This window comes from Tachypleus tridentatus, chromosome 13 (genome assembly GCF_004210375.1).
Source record: "Tachypleus tridentatus isolate NWPU-2018 chromosome 13, ASM421037v1, whole genome shotgun sequence".
Classification (NCBI taxonomy): domain Eukaryota; kingdom Metazoa; phylum Arthropoda; class Merostomata; order Xiphosura; family Limulidae; genus Tachypleus; species Tachypleus tridentatus.
This window is the reverse complement of record NC_134837.1, coordinates 35433324-35455170: the sequence shown is the minus strand read 5'-3', so window position 1 is coordinate 35455170 and position 21847 is coordinate 35433324. Positions and strand designations below refer to the sequence as shown.

The following is a 21847-nucleotide window of genomic DNA, read 5'->3' as shown; positions in this document are numbered from 1 at the left end:
AGTGGTCCACGTGTCCAGTTTTACTACTTCTAACGAAAAGTGTAAATCACTAGAATTAACATAACAATAGACAAGTTACTAGTATAAAAACGTAATCAGTAGTTAGCGTGTCGGGCTACATATCAGAAGTTCCAAGTTAGAACCGCGATATACTCCTGAATAAAGCCTGACAGCCGATTATACTAGTCTGTTAAGAATAACCTATAAGTAGGTGCTGCTAATTGATTTATCTTTATCTGGTTAACAGGATTAAAGTAAAAAAAAAGCTACGATCGAAATCCACCAGGACCAAAATATTTTTGGGGGAATTGGAAGAAAACTTGATCATAATAATTGCGAATTTCGTGTATATACCCTATTTCCCTTCCTATAATCCTGCTAATGACTGAACTCAGGGACTTTCTTAAGTGGCTGTTTATCCCATGCCTCATAACGATGACTGAACTCAAGGACTTTCTTAAGTGGCTGTTTATCCCATGCCTCATAACAATGATAAGGATGCATAATTATACATATTCAATACTGTACGTTAAATTGGAACGTTTAACACATTGTCTTACGTAAACAAACTGAATTTCGTGCTTGTTAAATTAAGACTTTCTGTTTCAGTCATACCAACGTATTGTATTACAATGTCCATTCTCAGTCTTTTCTTACTTTTCAAGCACAGATGTGGACGTAAAAGCTTTGTGCTTAACGTTAAGCACTTACTAACTTTTATAGTCAATTGTTTTATATTTTATTCTTATGATAAAGTATTACCTATCACGAATAATGTAGAATGTATTATATTTTGTCGTTTCAAAGACCCTTGTAATGAATTACAACTTTTAATATATTCTGGTTTAATGCGGTCTTTTTTTTTTAAGAGTTTCATAACTGTATGCATGAAATAGAATTTAAGTTTTCGTTTCAGAAATACGCAAGAAGCTGTATAACATATTTTGTATTTTCAGAAGGCCAGATATTGTAATGCTTATCTTGTATTTTGTATCTTTAGAAGGCCAGATATTATAATGCTTATCTTCTATTTTGTATCTTCAGAAGGCCAGATATTATAATGCTTATCTTCTATTTTGTATCTTCAGAAGGTCAGATATTGTAATGCTTATCTTGTATTTTGTATCTTTAGAAGGCTAGATATTATAATGCTTATCTTCTATTTTGTATCTTCAGAAGGCCAGATATTGTAATGCTTATCTTGTATTTTGTATCTTTAGAAGGCTAGATATTATAATGCTTATCTTCTATTTTGTATCTTCAGAAGGCCAGATATTGTAATGCTTATCTTCTATTTTTTATCTTCAGAAAGCCAGATATTGTAATGCTTATCTTGTATTTTGTATCTTTAGAAGGCCAGATATTGTAATGCTTATCTTCTATTTTTTATCTTCAGAAGGCCAGATATTATAATGCTTATCTTCTATTTTGTATCTTCAGAAGGTCAGATATTGTAATGCTTATCTTGTATTTTGTATCTTTAGAAGGCTAGATATTATAATGCTTATCTTCTATTTTGTATCTTCAGAAGGCCAGATATTGTAATGCTTATCTTGTATTTTGTATCTTTAGAAGGCTAGATATTATAATGCTTATCTTCTATTTTGTATCTTCAGAAGGCCAGATATTGTAATGCTTATCTTCTATTTTTTATCTTCAGAAGGCCAGATATTATAATGCTTATCTTCTATTTTGTATCTTCAGAAGGCCAGATATTGTAATGCTTATCTTGTATTTTGTATCTTTAGAAGGCCAGATATTGTAATGCTTATCTTCTATTTTTTATCTTCAGAAAGCCAGATATTGTAATGCTTATCTTGTATTTTGTATCTTCAGAAGGCCAGATATTGTAATGCTTATCTTCTATTTTTTATCTTCAGAAAGCCAGATATTGTAATGCTTATCTTGTATTTTGTATCTTTAGAAGGCTAGATATTGTAATGCTTATCTTGTATTTTGTATATTTAGAAGGCTAGATATTGTAATGCTTATCTTGTATTTTGTATATTTAGAAGGCCAGATATTGTAATGCTTATCTTGTATTTTGTATCTTTAGAAGGCTAGATATTGTAATGCTTATCTTGTATTTTGTATATTTAGAAGGCTAGATATTGTAATGCTTATCTTGTATTTTGTATCTTTAGAAGGCTAGATATTGTAATGCTTATCTTGTATTTTGTATCTTTAGAAGGCTAGATATTGTAATGCTTATCTTGTATTTTGTATCTTTAGAAGGCTAGATATTGTAATGCTTATCTTGTATTTTTTATCTTCAGAAAGCCAGATATTGTAATGCTTATCTTGTATTTTGTGTCTTTAGAAGGCTAGATATTGTAATGCTTATCTTGTATTTTGTATCTTTAGAAGGCTAGATATTGTAATGCTTATCTTGTATTTTGTATATTTAGAAGGCCAGATATTGTAATGCTTATCTTCTATTTTTTATCTTCAGAAAGCCAGATATTATAATGCTTATCTCCTGTTTTGTATCTTCAGAAGGCCAGATATTGTAATGCGTACAGATCTGTACCAGCTTTAAACAGATTTGGAACAGAAGTATTTCAGCCTGTCTAGTTGTTTCCGTAGCAAGTTAAAACGTAGTTATATTTCTTCACTCGCTACAATGGTCATAAGAACTGACAGCGTTTTATTTTAACGTATCAAATATTTATTTGATATAATCTTTATAATACGAATATTTTATGTAAGTTAAAATATTTCAATGTGAACACACATTTCCCGTTCTTATAATTGTTTATCGACATCTTACAGGTGACGCTAAGTCAGTGCTTCACTGATTCCCGTACGTATAGTCTACTCTCGTCTCTGGATACCCTCCTAATTTGCCAAATTTCCATGACGTCAAATTTTAACTGTCTAAGCCTACTCCAAGAAATATATCAGACTTTGAAGTCATGAGCTCACGAGCTAACACTTTCAAGCTACAGCATCGACAATGTAGCCCATAATAATAAGACAACTTTTTTAACCTGAAAACTCAGATTTGTAATGCTACTTTTATTATCGAAATATTGCATTGTCAAAATTTTCTAAACAAAGAATCTTAGTGCTGTTACAGGTATCCTCTACTATGTTCGCAAAGAATGTTTGTTTCTTCCTGCAAATATTGTGTTGAAATAATTTTCTAAACAACAGTGAACTCCTAATTATGAAAAGTCAAATTTTTTAAACTTTTGTTTCATTAAGGAAGTATTTCTTGTTCTTTTCTAAACAACAAACCGGGAACTTCTTATCTTGCAATAAACGTTTTTTTTTATCTTTTTTTTTTGCGTGCGTTCTTTCATACCATTATTCTATTTACTTTAGTCATCTAGAGCACCTGTTCTTGTTCACAGAGTTATCATAGAAAAAGAGACGCTAAAACTGTGGTCGGGGAGGAACAGCAAGGGTAGTTTATGTTCTTACAAACCATTCCGCGTATGTTTTCGTGTAATTCTAGAACCTTCGATCCAAAAGTTACGATTTAACAAAACGATCCGCGTGAATAAAGTACATCGACTGCAGTAAGGTCGAGAATAAATTATGTATAATAAGCTAACAACACATTTTCATACAAGGTTATGCTTTACCCTATTCACTCTTGGGGGAATAAATTAACCGTAATTGAATTACAGCTAAGGTTTTCATATAAATGTCATTGTCTTCTTGTTCCTGTTTTTTGTTTTATATAATTAAAAACATAATATTGTATACATGAAATAAGCTTATTTGTTAGAAATCTGCCCACAGTGAAAGCCGTGTATAGCACTACATAAACTGGAACTGCTATATTAGAGGTAGCTTAGTTATTAAACAGTAACAATCGCCAACACTTGTACTCCTGTTATCTGACGGAATTGCAGGATTTTACCATCACGTTTAGGACCCCCAAAGCGTGATGAGCTTTCCAGCGAAACAAGACGCGACTACGCATCTTAAGATTCACCAGTTCTGCTGAACTACACCTAGGCAATAGCACATCCACCCACGTATATGAAGTAGCTTGGAAAGCACGAGTTTATCATAAATCCAACAAACTTTGAAAACTGCAAGGCAAATGTATTACAACTCTGCTGTTTTACTATAAAACAAAGTCTGGCATGGCCACATGGTTAGGGCGATCGACTCGTAATTTGAGGGTCGCGGGTTCGAACCCTCTTCACACTTAACATATTCATCCTTTCAACCGTGGGGGCGTAATAATGTTACGGTCAATCCCACTATTCTTTGAGCCCTGCAGTGGCACAGCGGAATGTCTCGGATTCACACCGCTAAAAACCGGGTTTTGAAACCCTTAGTGGTCAGGAGTACAGATAGTCCGTTGTGCAGCTTTGTGCTTAATTCTAAACCAAAAAATAAACTATTCGTTGGTGAAAGAGCAGAACAAAAGCTGGTGGTTGGTTTGCGATGACTAGCTGCCTTCCCTCTAGGGACAGTTAGCGCGGACAGCCCTCGTGTAGCTTTGCGCGAAAATTCAAAACAAACACTCAAATGCTACAAAGCATGTACAGTTTAATGGCTATTGCTCAGAATCTATAAAGTTGGATATATGTTAATATAAGACCTATAGTCAGGATGTACGTAGCCATTAAATCTATAAGATCAGAAATATATTGTTACAAGGTTGGGAATTTATTGCTATTGTTCATAAAATCTATACAAGTTCAGTGCAATTACAAATGATTTGATTTACATTGAACCATACGCTGACACTTACATTGCCCCTCGCTAGTACAGCGGTATGTCTCCGGATTTACAACGCTAAAATCAGCGGTTCGATTCCCCTCGGTGGGTTGAGTAGATAGCCCGATGTGGCTTTGCTGTAAGAAAAACACACACAAAACACTGACACTTATAGGTTTTATTTTATACTTGTTGAAACTAATTATAAAACATTTTTAATCTTATGTTCGGTTGTTATTCCAAAAATCCATTCACTTATCCGTATTTGTAAATCACCACGAATATCGTATAAATCTCCACTTGGTAAAAGTTGAATACTGTTCTCTCAGTTGGGAAGATAAGAGCTTAATTGAACACAAGTAAACTAATATCTGGCATTGCGGAAACGTACTCGTACATTCCTAGTTTTCTATAACACATGTTTTTGCCAGGCCTACATCCAAAGATTAGAGAACGTAATACAACAGTGTTTCCTTATTCACGGTTTTGAACGTTGAAATTTCAATCAGTTAAGTCAGAAATAAAAGAATAATCGATTATTGCAGTGATTTCCAAACTCTTCTAGTCTGAGACTACCTTGATGTGTGAACCAAAAACTTCGAACCCCCACCCCCAGGCTCAATCTTTAGATTAATGATTGAAAAAAAAAACTGTAATACAAACAACAACACATCCTTTCACCATACTATACCACTTAATTATTTCAACATAATTTTTATCACCTTATTGTTTATTTAGGATTGAAATTGATTCAGCATTTTTGCCTTCGGCTTACATTTTGGCGACTATCCAGAAGAGGTTTCGCGGAGGGAAGTTCTCACTTTTGGAGCTATTGAGGCCACTGGGCTAGACCGGGCATGGCCAGGTGGGTTAAGGCGTTCGACTCATAATCTGAGGGTTGCGGGTTCGAATCCCCGTCGCGTCGCACCAAACATGCTCGCCTTCCCAGCCGAGGGGGCCTTATAATGTGACGGTCAATCCCACTATTCGTTGCTAAAAGAGTAGCCAAATAGTTGGCGGTGGGAGGTGATGTCTAACTGTCATTCCTCTAGTCTTACACTGCTAAATTAGGGACGACTAGCGCATATAGCTCTCGAGTAGCTTTGCGCAAAATTCAAACAAAAACAACAACAAAATAAAAACACTAGGCTGTTGGACTGGAGTATAAGACAAGATTACAGTTTACTGAGTGTAATGATCACAGATGTATCAGAAGAGAAAATGTAACCTATACTCGCAAAGTTCATGAGAAATGACAACACAAATAAGAAACAAAGCTTAAAAATTGGAAAAGTTATGAATGATCAAGATCGTAACTTCCTGCATCAAAGTCTGTCATTTTCCGTATACAGTAAGTTGTGAATAATTATTTGCTCACAACAATATAAAATAAACAATAAGTACAATATATATATACACACACACACACATATGATACATTTGTATTCACAGGTGGAAAGTTGTACATGTTTTGGTTACACATCCACTTATATATATTTAGAAAAAATAAAATAAAAATCTAAATTTACCATTCACTACTCATTTTTACCGATCCTAGTACTATGGGATCACACATGTTATTTAATAACTATTATGAGCAGTGCACAGCCCATGATTAGACATTAAAATATAGATAGAATATGGCTTTCTTTAAGATAACGGAGGGGTTGAACGGTATTCTTTGAACTTTAATTAAAAACACATCTGAAAAACACATTTCAGCACATCAACAATACCTTATACCTGTATTGAGTAAGCAAGCCGAAATATCTCGAATACTGATACATTTAATGCTACGTCCAATAACCATTTCTTCTTCATGTTATGTGAAAGCTTCTTCTTATGATACCATGATGTTATATAGCTCTCTATAGTTGCTACTGACCTCTGTGAACGCTATGCAGCAGCTTAGCGAGGAATTATCTTGCATGTTTTGTGGGATATTTCCCATTGCTGTTTGAAAGTATCCTTCTACGTACTTTTAATAGTAAAGTGCATACCGAAACTTTAATGTTCCTTTGTTTTTAAATTATACTTGCTGATCGCTGCATATATATAATGATATATTAGAAAAACAAAGTCGTTTCCTCTTTTCAGTCAGGCTTAAAATATTATCATTGCCGTGTATTTTATGCAGGGTGTGTTATAGGTTATTTTCAAAGAAATTATATGTGCAGGGATATTTTTAAGATTTGAATACGAATTTCCCTCCACATGAAGAAAGCTCGTAGTTATAAAAGGCTCATCTGTAATTGTGTCGTGATGTAAGCAGTATTTATTTGTTTGAGAAGTGTCGCACAGGACAAATGGGTTGTTGTGCATAGACGTCCGTAATTTTAAACCAAAGGACTGGAGGGAAGGCTGCTAGTCAATAGCGTTCACTTTCAACTCTTGTCTAACTGAATAGTGGGATTTACATACCCATTAAATTGTTTGTTTGCTGAATTTTCGCGCAAAGCTACTCAAGGACTGTTTGTGCTAGCCGACTCTAATTTTGAAGCGATAGACTAGAGGGAAGACAGATATTCAACAGTAGCTATCACCAACTCTTGGGCTATAGTAATCTAATAGTGGTATTTCCGCAAAGGGCTGTGAACCACAAATTTCTTGATGCACTGTCAGAGCACGCTAACTACATAGAGTGGTAGGGTAGTGATGCTATATCTAATCAAATAGTTATATTTGTAACAAAAATAAATTAGTATAAGAGACAATTATGTTAACTATATTTTACAGTTAAACCTTGCTTTTCTTTGGGTCAGAAGTAAATTTGAGGGTTTATAAATTTAGGGGGTATGATTCCTGCGTCAGAACAGCACAGTGTCTTAATAATTATGTAACCTTGTGCTTTCTAATATACAATGGTCCAGCATGGCCAGGTGAATATGGCTCTCAACTCTTAATCTGAGAGTCGCGAGTTGAAAACTCCGTCACGCCAAACATGCTTGCCCTTTCAACCGTGGGGGTGTTATAGCGTAACGATCAATCCCATTATTCGTTGGTAAAAGCGAGTAGCTCGAGAGATGGCGGTGGGTGGTGATAACTAGTTGCTTTTCCCTCTAGTATTACACTGCTAAATTAGGTACGGCTAGCGCAGATAGTCCTCGTGTAGCTTCGCGTGAAATTAAAAACAAACAAACAAAAGAACATATAAACAAGCAAACCTTCAAGTCGCTCCTATTTTCTCGAAATAAATCAAAGACTTACATATTTTCTCATTTTTCCAAATATTTTTAGTTTATATCAAACATTGTCGGTTTTACCAAAAAATATCTTGCTATATGCTTAAAAATATTATGTAACATCCTATTCTCAAATACATTACGTTTTTTTCTGGAAGTTCTTTACGATTCCAGTATTATGATTCCACCTTCTAAGAAAGATAACATTTCGCTTCATACAATCTTACCACTTCTATTTTTCTTTTCAGATAGGGATCTATCACCCGATTTCATGGATCCAATTCCGAATGTGACAGTCACCGTTGGACATGACGCAGCCATTCCCTGCACCGTGGAAAACTTGGGTTTTTACCGGGTAACGTTATTAATTACGTCCGTCACGTACTTTACTTTAGCCTCAGAATAAGAGTACCCTTAGATTTCTATGGAAACAGAGATATTGATACGTCACATCTACTTTCCAACCAGATGTTGTCTTTCTTTTTTATACTTGTTTTTAGTGTTCTCTTCACAAGCCTTACCCAGCTTTAGTATATTTTTGGCCTAGATAACAAATGTATATATTTGGAAATTATTTGACCATTTATACTTTCTGTTGTCATTTGTTTGTTACTTTCGTCTAATTAACCCGTTTTTCGTGCGACGAGAAGTTTAGTAAGATTGTTTGTTTGTTTTGAAATTTCGAGCAAAGCTACACGAGGGCTATCTGAGCTAGCCGTATCTACAGTCATGTAAAAAAGTGAGGACACCCTATGAAAGCCTGTGTATTTTGTAACATTTTTTGGATATATAGATATTTAATCTCAATTTTAACAATACTGAGAGATTATAGGAATATAACTAAACAATTAAAACTGAAGAAAAGACTTTTCAAGATCTTCTGTAAATGTAATTCTACCAAAATGCATATTCTAACTGAGGAAAAAGTTAGGACACCCCACATTTATTCCCACTTATAATGGCTCAACTCACGCACAGGTGTATCACACCAGGTGCACATGATTAGAAGATCGTTACTCAGCATTTTGAATGAGGCTTGCCCTATTTAAACCTCAGACATTTAGTTTGGTGTGCTCCTGACTGTTGAAGTGAAAGTGAGTACCATGGTGAGAGCAAAAGAGCTGTCTGAAGCCTTCAGAAAGAAAATTATAGCAGCTTATGAGTCTGGTAAGGGATTTAAAAATATCTTAAAAGATTTTGAAATCAGCCATTTCACTGTCCAGAAAATAGTCGACAAGTGGAGGGCTTTCAAAACAACTGCCAACATACCCAGGTCTGGTCGTCCAAGCAAGTTCACCCCGAGAGCAGACCGCAAGATGCTAAAAGAGGTCTCCAAACACCCTAACATGTCATCACGGGACCTACAGCAGACTCTGGCTACTGTTGATGTGAAAGTGCATGCCTCTACAATCAGAAAGAAACTGCACAAGTTTAACTTGCATGAGAGGTGTGCAAGGAGGAAACCTTTGCTCTCTAAGAGAAACATCAAGGTCAGACTGAAGTTTGCCAGAGAGAATGTAGACAAAGACCAGGACTTCTGGATTAATGTTCTTTGGACAGATGAGTCCAAAATTGAATTATTTGAACACAAGAACAGAGGACATGTTTAGCGTAAACCAAATACAGCATTCCAGGAAAAGAACCTCATACCAACTGTGAAGCATGGAGGTGGAAGCTGCTCAGGACCTGGACAGCTCACAATCATAGAATCCACCATGAATTCTACTGTGTATCAAAGGGTGCTTGAGGATCATGGGAGACCATCTGTAAGAAAATTAAAGCTGAGGCGGAACTGGACCCTGCAACACGACAATGACCCAAAATATACCAGTAAATCCACCAAGGACTGGCTGAAAACTAAGAAATGGGGAGTCCTGGAATGGCCAAATCAAAGCCCAGATCTTAATCCCATTGAGATGCTGTGAAGTGACTTGAAACGAGCTGTACGTGCAAGAAACCACCTCAAACATCTCACAGCTGAAAGAATTCTGCATTGAGGAGTGGGGCAAACTTTCTTCAGACCAATGTCAGAGACTGGTAGATGGCTACAAGAAGCGTCCAGCTATTTCAGCCAAAGGGGGTAACACTAGCTATTAGGGGATAGGGTGTCCTAACTTTTTCCTCAGTTAGAATATACATTTTTGTAGAATTACATTTACAGAAGATCATGAAAAATCTTTTTTTCAGTTTTAATTGTTTAGCTATATTCCTGTAATGTCTCAGTATTATTGAAATTGAAAATAAATATCTATATCCAAAAATGTTACAAAAATACATAGGCTTTCATAAGGTGTCCTAACTTTTTCACATGACTGTAATTTAGCAATGTAAGACTAAAAGGAAGACAGCTAGTCATTACCATCCAATGCCGCCTCTTGGACAACTCTTTTACCAACGAAAAGTGGTATTGACTGTTACATTATAATGCCCCAGGGCTGAAAGGGCGAGCATGTTAGGTGCAATAGGGATTCGAAATTGCGACCCTCAGCTTTAACCACTTAGCGACGCCGGGCCTGTCGAACTGAAATACATAATAGTTTTTACATAAAGTACGTAAAACAATTACACCAATTTTTATTAAAAGTCTTGTTTTAATTAGATAAATGGATGTTAATAAGCTAAAATTAAGGTTTTGATTCTCCTTGGTGAACACAGCAGATAGCCCGATGTGGTTTTGCTATAAAAAACATACTTATTAAAAGAAATATTACTTGCCTTCCAGGACATCATTAAACACTACTATTTTTAGAAATTTCGAGTGTTTAATATCTGAACCAATGAATCATAACATCAATTTCATTCTTCGGTCAGTGAGCATTAAAGTTAGAAACTTACAACACTAAAACCAAGGGTCTGATTCCTCATGGTGAAGAAAGTGTAGGAACGTACAAACTGGTAAAAAATGATACGTTATCAATATTTTACCTATAAATTAGAACTCTACACATGCAACATATGGTACATTATCAAGTTTCTAGCTGCAAGCATTAGGAAAGAAATATCGCTAAATAAAAAAAATGTAGAGTTCGCTACTGAACTTAAAAAAGGAACCAAATAACACATGGATGGAAGTGAAGAGATCGCTTAATCCGGCTCATGATCACATATAAGATTGAGCCGTCTGGACTTTATAGGGCAAATAAAATCCGTACATTACTGGTTTCCAGAAAATAAAAAAATCTAGGTTTTTGGCTATTCGCCGATTTTTGACTTTGAGACTATTTCAAGTAACTCTTCATAACTAGTTTCTAACAACTTGTATGTGAATCAATCTGATTTTGTTTCTTTATTTTATACATAATATAATGGTTGGTTTTCTGAAGACAACAACTGTGTGATGTACAAAAGCTGTTATGGTCGTTTTATTTTCATCTATTATTTTTAATTCCTTTTTCTCCACGTACTTGACATTTTTAATGGAACTCCAAATTTTTCTTACACCAGAATAATTTTTCTTTTTAAAATTTCACGTATAATAACAACAAAACAGGTGGTCAAAGGTCGTGAATACTGTTTTGCTCTGTTAAATGATTATAAGTAGGTAGGTGCTAGGTCTGTTAAAGAAAGATGGTAATAAAAGAAATAAGAAATCTTAGTTTTACGTTATTCGCCGGTTTTTGACTTTGGGACGCTTTGGATAGCTGGAAAGCGGCATATACACAGTCGATAGAGTGATTATACCAGGTAGCTTTTCATATCTAGCTTCTGACGACTTATAAATAAGAAAACCTAAATTACTTTTGTATTGTTTTGTTTTGTTTTTTGTTTTACGGATGTCCGCCATTCCTATCTAGAGAGTGCCAGCTCACTTTCCGATAAAGTAGAACACAAACTGGTGATGCATGATCCGTTATCAAGTTTTACTTTCACAGTAAAATGTCTAAACTGTGAACGAATTATCTGTTAGTTTGATAATTAATGCGATTTTAAATCACAGTAAAGCTGATAATGATTTTAGCCACTTCTGTGTTTTCTGATCCAATATAGATTTCAGTAAGAAGAGTGAATAATAGAATTCCATATTACGCCGCTGGCAACAAGAAAATTCGCTGGAACAAAAACAGATCAGGTGACTGGATCTTATTTGAAACACTATTTAGATGAACCGCGTATAAGACAAAAATACACTCTAGGCATTTTAAATAAAAAAATTGACCTCTCATAAATGAGTAATCTCAATACTGCTTCAATTGAAATTTTGTTTACGTTGACCCAGCTGGCCTGATGTGCTCTGATATTATATGTAAAACCACTTCGATAACAATGTACAAGTGATAGAGTACCAGGTATACTCTTCTTACTGGAAACTCGTATTAACTTAGTAAAGAAAGGTGCGAATTAAAGTATTATCAATCTTATTGGGGCATGTCATGTGACTTTTTACCAAATATTAAACTAACTACTTCAAACTTTATTACGATTAAAACCAGTTCTACAATGACAACTGACTTGAAACTAAGCGAGTGTTTATTTGTAGGTAATTTTAAAAACTGAATTAACTTTATTTGTTTTATTATTAATAGAACTGTTCAACATTTTAAGTAGGACTAAATTAAACCTGGAACGTTCAAATACGTCTTGTTTGTTTTTATTCTTATACAGAGCTAACACTTATTTTAAATTAAAAAAACTCTCTAATTTCTGTAGTAGTTGTGTTAATTGTGTTGTGTGGATTTCAGGATGTAATGTCTTAATAACACGAATGTATACAAAATATTTCCTTTTTGAAATTCATTTAAATTAAAGATAATAAAAACATAATCTGGTGAGGTTAAACAAGAAAGGATAATTATCTATGTATATGAAACTCGTCGTAAAGACATTTTTTTTGTAAAAGCGTCTTTATGTATATATATTATAACAGTATTCCTGAAAAATAAAAGTATTAGCATTTGATTTAAAATATTGCTTTACTGCTAGTTTTAGTTTTAGAAACTGGAAAGATTTATTGGTTTGATCCAACCCAAAGTTTAATGTTTCTTTGAAGGATAAACGGGAAACTAACCCGAAAACTTAAGTCAAATTTGTATTAACATCATCAGAAGTTTATTCAAGATTCTCGAATGATAATACTAAATACATACAAAGATGAAAGAAACGTGATTTAAAATTAAGATTTAAGACTTGAGCAATTAAAAATGACGTTTTAGTTATTTTAGATATGAAAGCCCCGGTATTATTTTAATAAAATATAATGTTTTGTTTGTATGTTTAATTTTCTTGGCTTCTAAGGAATATAACATCACGTGCCATTTATCTCACGATGTTTCAAGTTAACACATCCATAAGCTCAATAAAATATACTTCATTGTAACTATCATGTTTGACTTACTAAGGCTTACTAAAACAAAGCCTCGTATTTCAGCTCAATTCTTTCGATCTACGGATCAGCTTACTATACTTACGTTCTAGATTGGGATCAATACAATAGTAAGTTTGAGATATTCAATAAGAAAACACACTATTTACTTTGCTTCTCAGCTGTTCTAGGTGTCGCAGTGGAAGTGGAAAGAGAGCAATAATTCTGTTAAACAAACTTGGAAGTGCTTTGGATAAAAGAAGAATCTTTCTTAGAGACAGTCGAAACACCATCAATGGTTACTGAAGCCTTTCCTCTCAGTGGATTGTCCGCATTTTGTTCCCCGATATGAAGTCTCTTTTTGTAATTCTTTCCTTCCTCTTCACTCTCTCTTTTTCTTTCCTTCATCTCTTTTTCCTGGAAAGGTTCTCTTGTTTATTCAGCCAGTTTCATTATCGGCAGATTTCAACCAGTGATATATTTTATTCCAGTAGGGGGAGCACGTTCTTTTGACTATCTTTGAGAGACTATTCAGTTTTGACCAACTTTTTTAATCTTGTCTAAAGTAGTAGGACGTTCCAAAGACTGTCAAAAACCGAGAATAGAAGAGGTGGCAAGATTTAAAGAAGACGAAAGACTGATTGGAATGTGAACGTTTCGTAATAGTGTTCGTGTATACTGATACGTTGCTGACGTCATCCAAGGAAATTGGTTTCCTATGTTGCGAATCTTCGTGGATCGCACATAAATAGTTGTACAATGAATGATACGGGCTGTGCGAATCTTTCATGCTAAGCTCTCGAAATTAATTTACACTTCACTGCACATTGAATGTTCCATTGAAAATAAGAGTTTAAGAAAAAAACAATTCGATCGAATAACTTGGTTATTTTAAAATATCCTAGATGCACTTTTTTTATTATTATCAAGAGACGTATTGATTGCGTGTTTGGTCATTTGCTATATTGAAATAAAATATGTTTCGACGTCTATTGCTATCACTAATCCTAAAATAAATTAATTATATGCATTAACACATAAATAGTTTAGTTTTTCACCGGTTTTTTTTTTAATTGCATGGCCTTCAAACAAAAGCATTTAAAATACTAATTTTATTTTGTTTGTAGAAGAAATTAAATCATGAGTCCACTGATGCTCTCTTGTTTTAGAAAAACCGTAGTTTGGTTTCAGAAGTATCTAGAATTGTAATGATAAGTTTCCCATAAGTTCTTTGAATTCTATAGTATTACTTAACAAACTAGAAGTTTTAAGTAAACTATTAAAAGATTTCTGTTATTCTGTGCTACATGTGTATATATCTATATACATTTTTGAAGACTATTATATGTTTTTAACTTGCTCCTAGAAGTTTTAATTTTTTAAGGTATCATAATAAAATGCTGTTCTGTACAATGTAATTGTTGGTACTTGAAGAAAATTAATGAAAATCATTACGAATCACCCTATGTATATTAAACAAGCACATGCATAGTTGTATTTATTACGAAGTTCTTAGATTTATAGCAACGCCTGAAGAATGCCCTCTCAGCGGGGTTTGTCATGTGAGTAGAAATCAAATAATATCGTTTCAGTGTTACGTAACTATTTATGTTATGTGCAAATTATGCCAAAACCCCGATGGTTACATAACTGTTATATACTTTACAAAGGATATCAACAACTGTTATGTAATATGCAAAGGACCAGAGAGCGCGTTGCTCTGAGCCACAGTTCCAAGAGTAGACGTCGGATTTATTTTTAGAATTAAGCACAAAGCTATACAATGGGCTATCTGTGCTTTGCCCACCACGGGTATTGAAACTCGGATTTTAGCAGTGTGAGTTCACAGATATGCCGTTGTGCCACTGGTGGGCAGATGTTGGATGTCAGTGGAGATAATACGTGAGCAACCACTAAATGGTGATGTAGATCAACGTGTCTCAACACGTCATCAACTTCACAGTCTTAAACCTCAGATTCTGTGTAACTTGCATAAGGTTCTCTTTACAATTATCAGTCCTGAAAAGTTTTTAATCTCTGTTACCATTATGGTTTCGCTTTATAAGTAAAACGTGTATTAAATAAATTATTTTAATCTCTAGTTTTTGTCATTATGGTTAATGTTATAAGTTTCCTTTTACATACTTAATTGCCTTATGTACGTACGTTTTACAAAGGCGAATTCTGATAATATAGGACAGTATAAACATTTTAGCCTGTCTGAACTTATGTGTACAATTTTCATTCATATATTTAATTGCTACACAAGTTTTATATAAACATAAGTTGAAACAAGTTTTGCGAAGGAGAATTTTGTTTCTGTAGGCGGATAGTGTTAATGTATTTTTACAGGACTGTATGCAGATTGGATATTATCACATTTAACATACACTTGAAAACTTTTATTACATTTAATGTATCATTTTATGAATCACTGCAGTTAGCATAGCCAATTGTGTTTTTATTATTTAAGTTTTGATTTAGTATACATTTAATGTATCGAATTATAGTTTTGCTTTTATGTTTAATATGTATGACGTAATTTTTGCATTTTCTGGTATTTAATGTGTAAAGCACTTATTGCTTATTCATTTCTATAATCAATATATTATATAACATTTATTCATCCTGAAAACACTTATTTAAATCTCTAAATAATACACAATAATTTCATGTTTGTTTTTATAAATTGACGTGTTTTGTTAAAAGTTAGGTTTTAAAGGACTTCCTACTGTAGGAAATTACAATCTTGTCTTTCTCTAGCTATTTTTACAAACCTTTGTGGACATCTTGTTTCTTGAAGACTAAAAGCATATAAGCTTTCTCTCTGTTTCTACCCGAAGGTCTTTAACATTGAACGTAAATGGTCTGAACAATCTTCAAACAATACAGACTAATGACACATCGCAATTTCTTGAGCTTTCATATGTCATTGAATTTGGAAGTCAGTAAACATATTTTACTGATTCTCCCACTTTACATAAAGATACAAAAATTAATGTGTGTTCATGTTATTCTATTTCTCAAGTTTTGTCTGGTCAATCAACTTCAGTATGTACATCTGAGTTACCATATAATTATTGTATTATTTAAATTAACTTTCCTGCCATTTTTCTAAACTTGTTCTTTCAGTTCATTATGTAAGAATTTAATACAGTTTATAAACAAAGTGAGTTTATAATTCTTGTATTTCACTAAGTGTATTATGATTTACAACAAAAAAATTTAATTTCAGTATACAATACAATTAAACTAATCGGTGATGTCGAGAAAACCCAATTGTAGAGAAATATATATGTAAAAACGGCTCGTTTGGGTTGAGAAAATATTTTACATAGAAGAGCGAACAACGTTTCGACCTTCTTCGGTCATCGTCAGGTTCACATAAAAATTTTTCTCAACCCAAACGAGCTGTTTTTACATATATATTTCAATACAATTAAACTGTTGATAACATAAAGCATTTGGTTCAGCTCGGGTTAGTCTCCAGATACTCAGAAATATAGCTTACACTCATCTTGCTTTGATAATTCACGTATAAATATTAGTTCAATTCTACTCAATTTAGACTAAATATGAAATCTCAGGTAATTATGTATCTAGTAGGGTCTTTTATGATAAATTACACTCCCTGAATATTTGTTTTGAGGATCGTTTAAAAACCATTGTTTCTAACAAGTATGTTTGAATAACCAGTACAAGTCCCCATTTATATTTGGTATATAATATTCATGATTCATAATACTCCAATATGCTCTAAGTAATATATGTAAGTAAAATCACAGACTTAATGAGTATAACATATATTGAAACACTTATTAACAAAACTTCAAGAATCAGATATATTAATATACTATTTACGGAGACTACAAACATTTTAGTTTATAACTCACTGATTTACATCTCAGTGTAATTATATCTAGGGTATATATTTGTTCTACCATGTGCCTCAGTAAATAGAATAAGTCACCGTAAAATAAGTATCAGGACTATTTACTAAAGTGATTCGAGCTAATATCATCATTGAATGTTTCTTCATTTAGAAATCCTATTAAGCACTAGTAATACACATATGATTTGATAGTAAAAAAGTATATAGTACAAAAATATATATAAATGAATACTATAAACATAAGTCAAGGCAAGTTCACATCGGTATGCAGTCCTATGGAAGTATAGTGACTCTGTCCGGCTGTTAAAATAATATTCACCTTTGTAAAATGTATCCAAGGCAATTAAATATATATAAAAGTAAAACTATAAAGGACACCATAATGATTAGAACTACAGGTTAAAATAGCACATTTGATATACGTTTTACTGATAAAGCGTAACTATAATTGTCACAGAGATTAAAAACGTTTTAGAACTAATATCTGCAAAAAGAACACAATGCAATTTAGAGAAAACACTAATTTTAAGACATAGAATGTTGTTATAAAGTTGATGACATGTTTGAGACTTGTTGATCTACATTTCTAATTTGTCGGTTCGCTCGTGATTTATCTCCTCTGATGATCTCATCATACTATGCATTCTCAAGCAACAAGCCCTGTGATACCACTTTGTGGAACTATGGCTCTTAACAACGCTCCATCGGCTCTTTATTACGTAAGAGTTATATAACTCTTAGTTGTCGGCACAATTTGCATACTGCGCAAACTTCTGGCCAGATTGTTTGATCTTTCTCACATGACAATTCACAATAAAATAGCTTTCTCTGGGCGTCAAGAGCTGACTATTGTTGTTAAAAAAAACACATTTTTAGAACAAATTATATTCCATAGAAATGTATGAACAGGAATATTAATTTCGACATATTCGTATTATATCTGTCAAAACAGACGTACAGGAATTTAGATTTGACACATTCGTGTGTCCGTACAGTCTAATAGAACATAGCTTGTACTAGAATTGTGGTCTTCTCTTTTCTTTTAACTGTCACCACAATGACTTCGTGTTTATCAATATTACACTCCTCTCCCTAAATCTTTTGTGGTGTTCTAAGAGAAAAAAAGTTAAGTTTTCTGTGCTTATTTTGATAATATAATTTAAACTCCGGCCCATAAACTTAAAAATAATACACACCTATCTAAATAATACACACCTACCTAAAGCAGTTGATTCAATTATAAATATTTACATTCATTCTTCACTAAAAATCGACAACACAAAACTGAGCCTCAGAGATAACATAGAACACTTACTTTTTGTAATTTTTTTGTAAACTTTCAAACCAATACTATGTATTGCTTTTCAATAGGTTGCATGGTTGAGGGTTGAGAGCAAAACTATTTTGACAATTCACCACAATGTCATCACGAGAAACTACAGAGTTAACCTGAGTTATACCGACCATAAGAAGTGGATCCTTCATATTAAAAACGCACAGGAATCTGATCGAGGTCTCTACATGTGTCAGATCAACACTGTCCCCATGAAAAGTCAAATTGGATACTTGGATGTAGTTGGTATGTAAAATTAGCTATTTATGTTTCACATGGACACCATTCATAAACGAAGTAAAATATGCCATTGAAAAGCATTGAAATTTTTGCGAAGTAATTGGTTTGCTGTTTATAAATTTATTGTTTAATGTTATTGTAGATTATCACTTATATATGTTTAGTAAGTTTTTGTGGGTTTTTTTACAAGCAGTAATATGTGGTTTCAAGCCATATGCAACGAAAATGTTGAAATTCATTGATAAATCATATCTTGTCTCTCAGGTGTTATTAATAATATTATGGTACAATGTTAAATCAAGTCAATGTTGCACATAATAATGAAACCCACTGTTTATATTTAAAATTTTTATTCCAGGTCCAGTTAACTCAGTTTTCTTTAATCATGGGCCAGGTATGAACTACTGGTTACAGTTCTGGGTTTTAGGGTCGGAGGGCTCAGTGTTCGAGTTGGGATTTTCTAGAACGTTCTGCGCTTTCATGTGTAAAATGTGGCAATATATCTTCATATGTGATTCATGGAATCGGGCAAAGTCCTTGGTGCGTCTGGCACTGGTGGCTGGCTACCCTGCAGGTTGTCAGTCGTTCCCAATTGGTCTTTAGACCTTATGTGACACAAGTTATCACTAAAGCTGAAAAGTTCTATTAAGTTTACTTCACTTTCAGTTATGAAGAAAAAACGTAAACTACAACATAAACACACAATAATTTAAACAAATTGATCCTTATATTTGCACTTAATGTTATCTATGCATTTTATATCTCATATTATTGCCTCTAGTTGGAGAATCCTTTTAATTTGTACAGCGTTTGTGGATTTGTGTTTGGGCTCATTTTTGTTTTTTAGAAAATATCGTTAGTCATAGGTTTGAATTTGCTGTTTTTAACGCAATCCTTGCTTTCAATATATTTTACTTGACTGTTGAATGTCAGTGTTAATATATAGATATATATATAAAACAACACTAGAACATTGTTTTGCTGAAGGTAAGTGTCAGTAATTAAACTAGCAACATTTAGAAAAAGTAAAACAAACAAGGTACAAATCCATTGTAAGTTTCCCGATATGGATCAATGCAATATCTGAAACTAAAATAAAAAAAAATTGAATATTATGAAAGTTACATGAAATACAAGACCGAAAAAATAATTACTGTCTTAACTTTTTCTAATCACAAACAAACACACCAAAAAGAACAGATTGAGCCATCTGCTATTAAATCTATAAATATATATAAATTTTTAAGAGAGTTTATGATAAACTTATACTAATGACAATAGAACACTATCGAAGTCGTTTAATATTTTTCTATTGATCACAAGACATTTTGGAAGGATTGTGGAAAGTTTACTTATATGCAGGTATAAACTATTTAACGAACTCTAACTTTATGACAGTTTCAGGAACTAACATCTCGTGTTTGTGTGTTTCATAAGTAAGGTACACCATATTATTTCTGTGTTGTTACTTTGATTAACAATGTTTATAATTATTTTTAATTTATTACTATTACTCTTCTGTAGATAATTTTGCACCGTTAACAAAACCCAAATCTCTTAAGTTTACCGAACCTGAAGAGATACTATTTGGTTTATGGCCGAAAATATCGTTAACAAAGAGGATTCCAAAATGATGCAACAATACTTTCTAAACATTATAACAATATATTCAATTAGTTATACTTATTATAGGGTTGAATTGTATTTGAAATTCTTAGTCCTTAATCGTGAGAACTGATACAGCCTGTCATTAACTTGGTATCATTTTACAGTCTTTAAAATATCATAGTACAGAAAACAAAACTAGTACAAAGAGGTGACAGTCATCTGCAGTGTTACACGAAGTACCATTACCTAACGCCTGTGATTTAAATTTTTATTACGTAACATTTTTGCCATGTACATCAATGGACTAATGAGAGTTTTTGTTACTGCTCGAAAATGTAACTTAATGACTATCACACAACAAGATAAATGTCTAATTTTTGCGGTGACTTTTAAAGTATTCCTCGAAGAACAAAGCATTAGGTAAGCCTTCTTTATAACTGGAGGATCGACAGGATAAATTATAAAGTAAATATAAGTTTAACTTAATCACCTACGTTCAAGCAAAGAAATGAACAGCCTGTAACAATATTCACTCAAATGAAGAACAAAATTACAATATGCATACTTAATTTAGGACACGTGAAGTATACTAACACGTCTTCTTGTCAACCAACTCACTTGAGATCATGTATGATGCAGTTTAAGTCTAAAGTTTTTCACTTAACAGAAAATGTTGGATTACATATGAGAACTAGCGATACAACTTGACTGGTCACTCTCATTTAACAAAGAGGAAGGCCGAGATATTATCTACCCTACAAATGAAAGTCTCTGGTTCTACAGACGTTCTTGCACAAAGGGCAACGTAAAGGCAATATATCTTACATAGAAGACAGAAGAGGACCACCAGTCTTCAAAACAAAGTTAATTCAATTGTGTTGCGGACCATCTGATATGCGAACTTTACATATATTTAGAATCAATGAAGGTTTTGAAAATTTGTACATTGCAATAAGAAGGTAGAAAACTCATTGTATGTATGCATACTACACTTTCAAAGTCAAGGGTACACTTAAAAAAAAAGGAAGCCAATGCTACACACTGTACTGTACAAAATGGTTAGAACAAGAGAATATTTCCACATTGTTTCCATTATATTGGGCTAATTATGCCATGCCATTAAATAATGTAAATTTTTACACTGTGGTAATGTTTTCACTGATCTCTATTGACAACTGAATGAGCCAGGGTGAAAATACTTATCATTTTTTAGAATTTCTATATACTTGTACCAAGGGTGTATCATCATGGTTCTGCTTGAATGAACGTACTGATAAAATTTAGGGTCTGAGATAATTGTCATGGTACCCCACGAGGTGTCTCAACTATATCGAAAGGAGCTAGCATATGGTACCAGAAATGCTTGAAAAAATCAATGTAACAGCACTCCACAAATAAACCTTGAAAAAAAACAGTATTTAATACTATGTATTAAGTTTCGTTGTCATGCCACGTCCCAAAAAGCGTAGAAAATTATTGGTAGTGCAGAGAGTTCACATAAAACTTTCTGTGATACTGATTAAACTCTACATGACATTGATTGGACTCTACATGATGCTGATTGGACTCCATGACACATTGCTGCAGACTTGAAATGCTTTCCAAACAAT

The 21847-nt window shown here is 33.3% G+C and overlaps 1 protein-coding gene across 1 annotated transcript in view; it reads left to right on the top strand.

Annotated features, from left to right (window-relative positions):
* The window catches only part of LOC143236107 (zwei Ig domain protein zig-8-like), a 106225-nt gene extending 86993 nt beyond the window's left edge, over positions 1 to 19232 (top strand). Inside the window, exons 2-4 of the mRNA XM_076474376.1 lie at positions 8114 to 8220; positions 18428 to 18635; positions 18988 to 19232. Of these exons, the coding sequence (XP_076330491.1) occupies positions 8114 to 8220; positions 18428 to 18635; positions 18988 to 19232 (560 nt within the window). The remainder of the gene's footprint in view (positions 1 to 8113; positions 8221 to 18427; positions 18636 to 18987) is intronic.
* The last annotated feature ends 2615 nt before the right edge of the window (positions 19233 to 21847 follow it).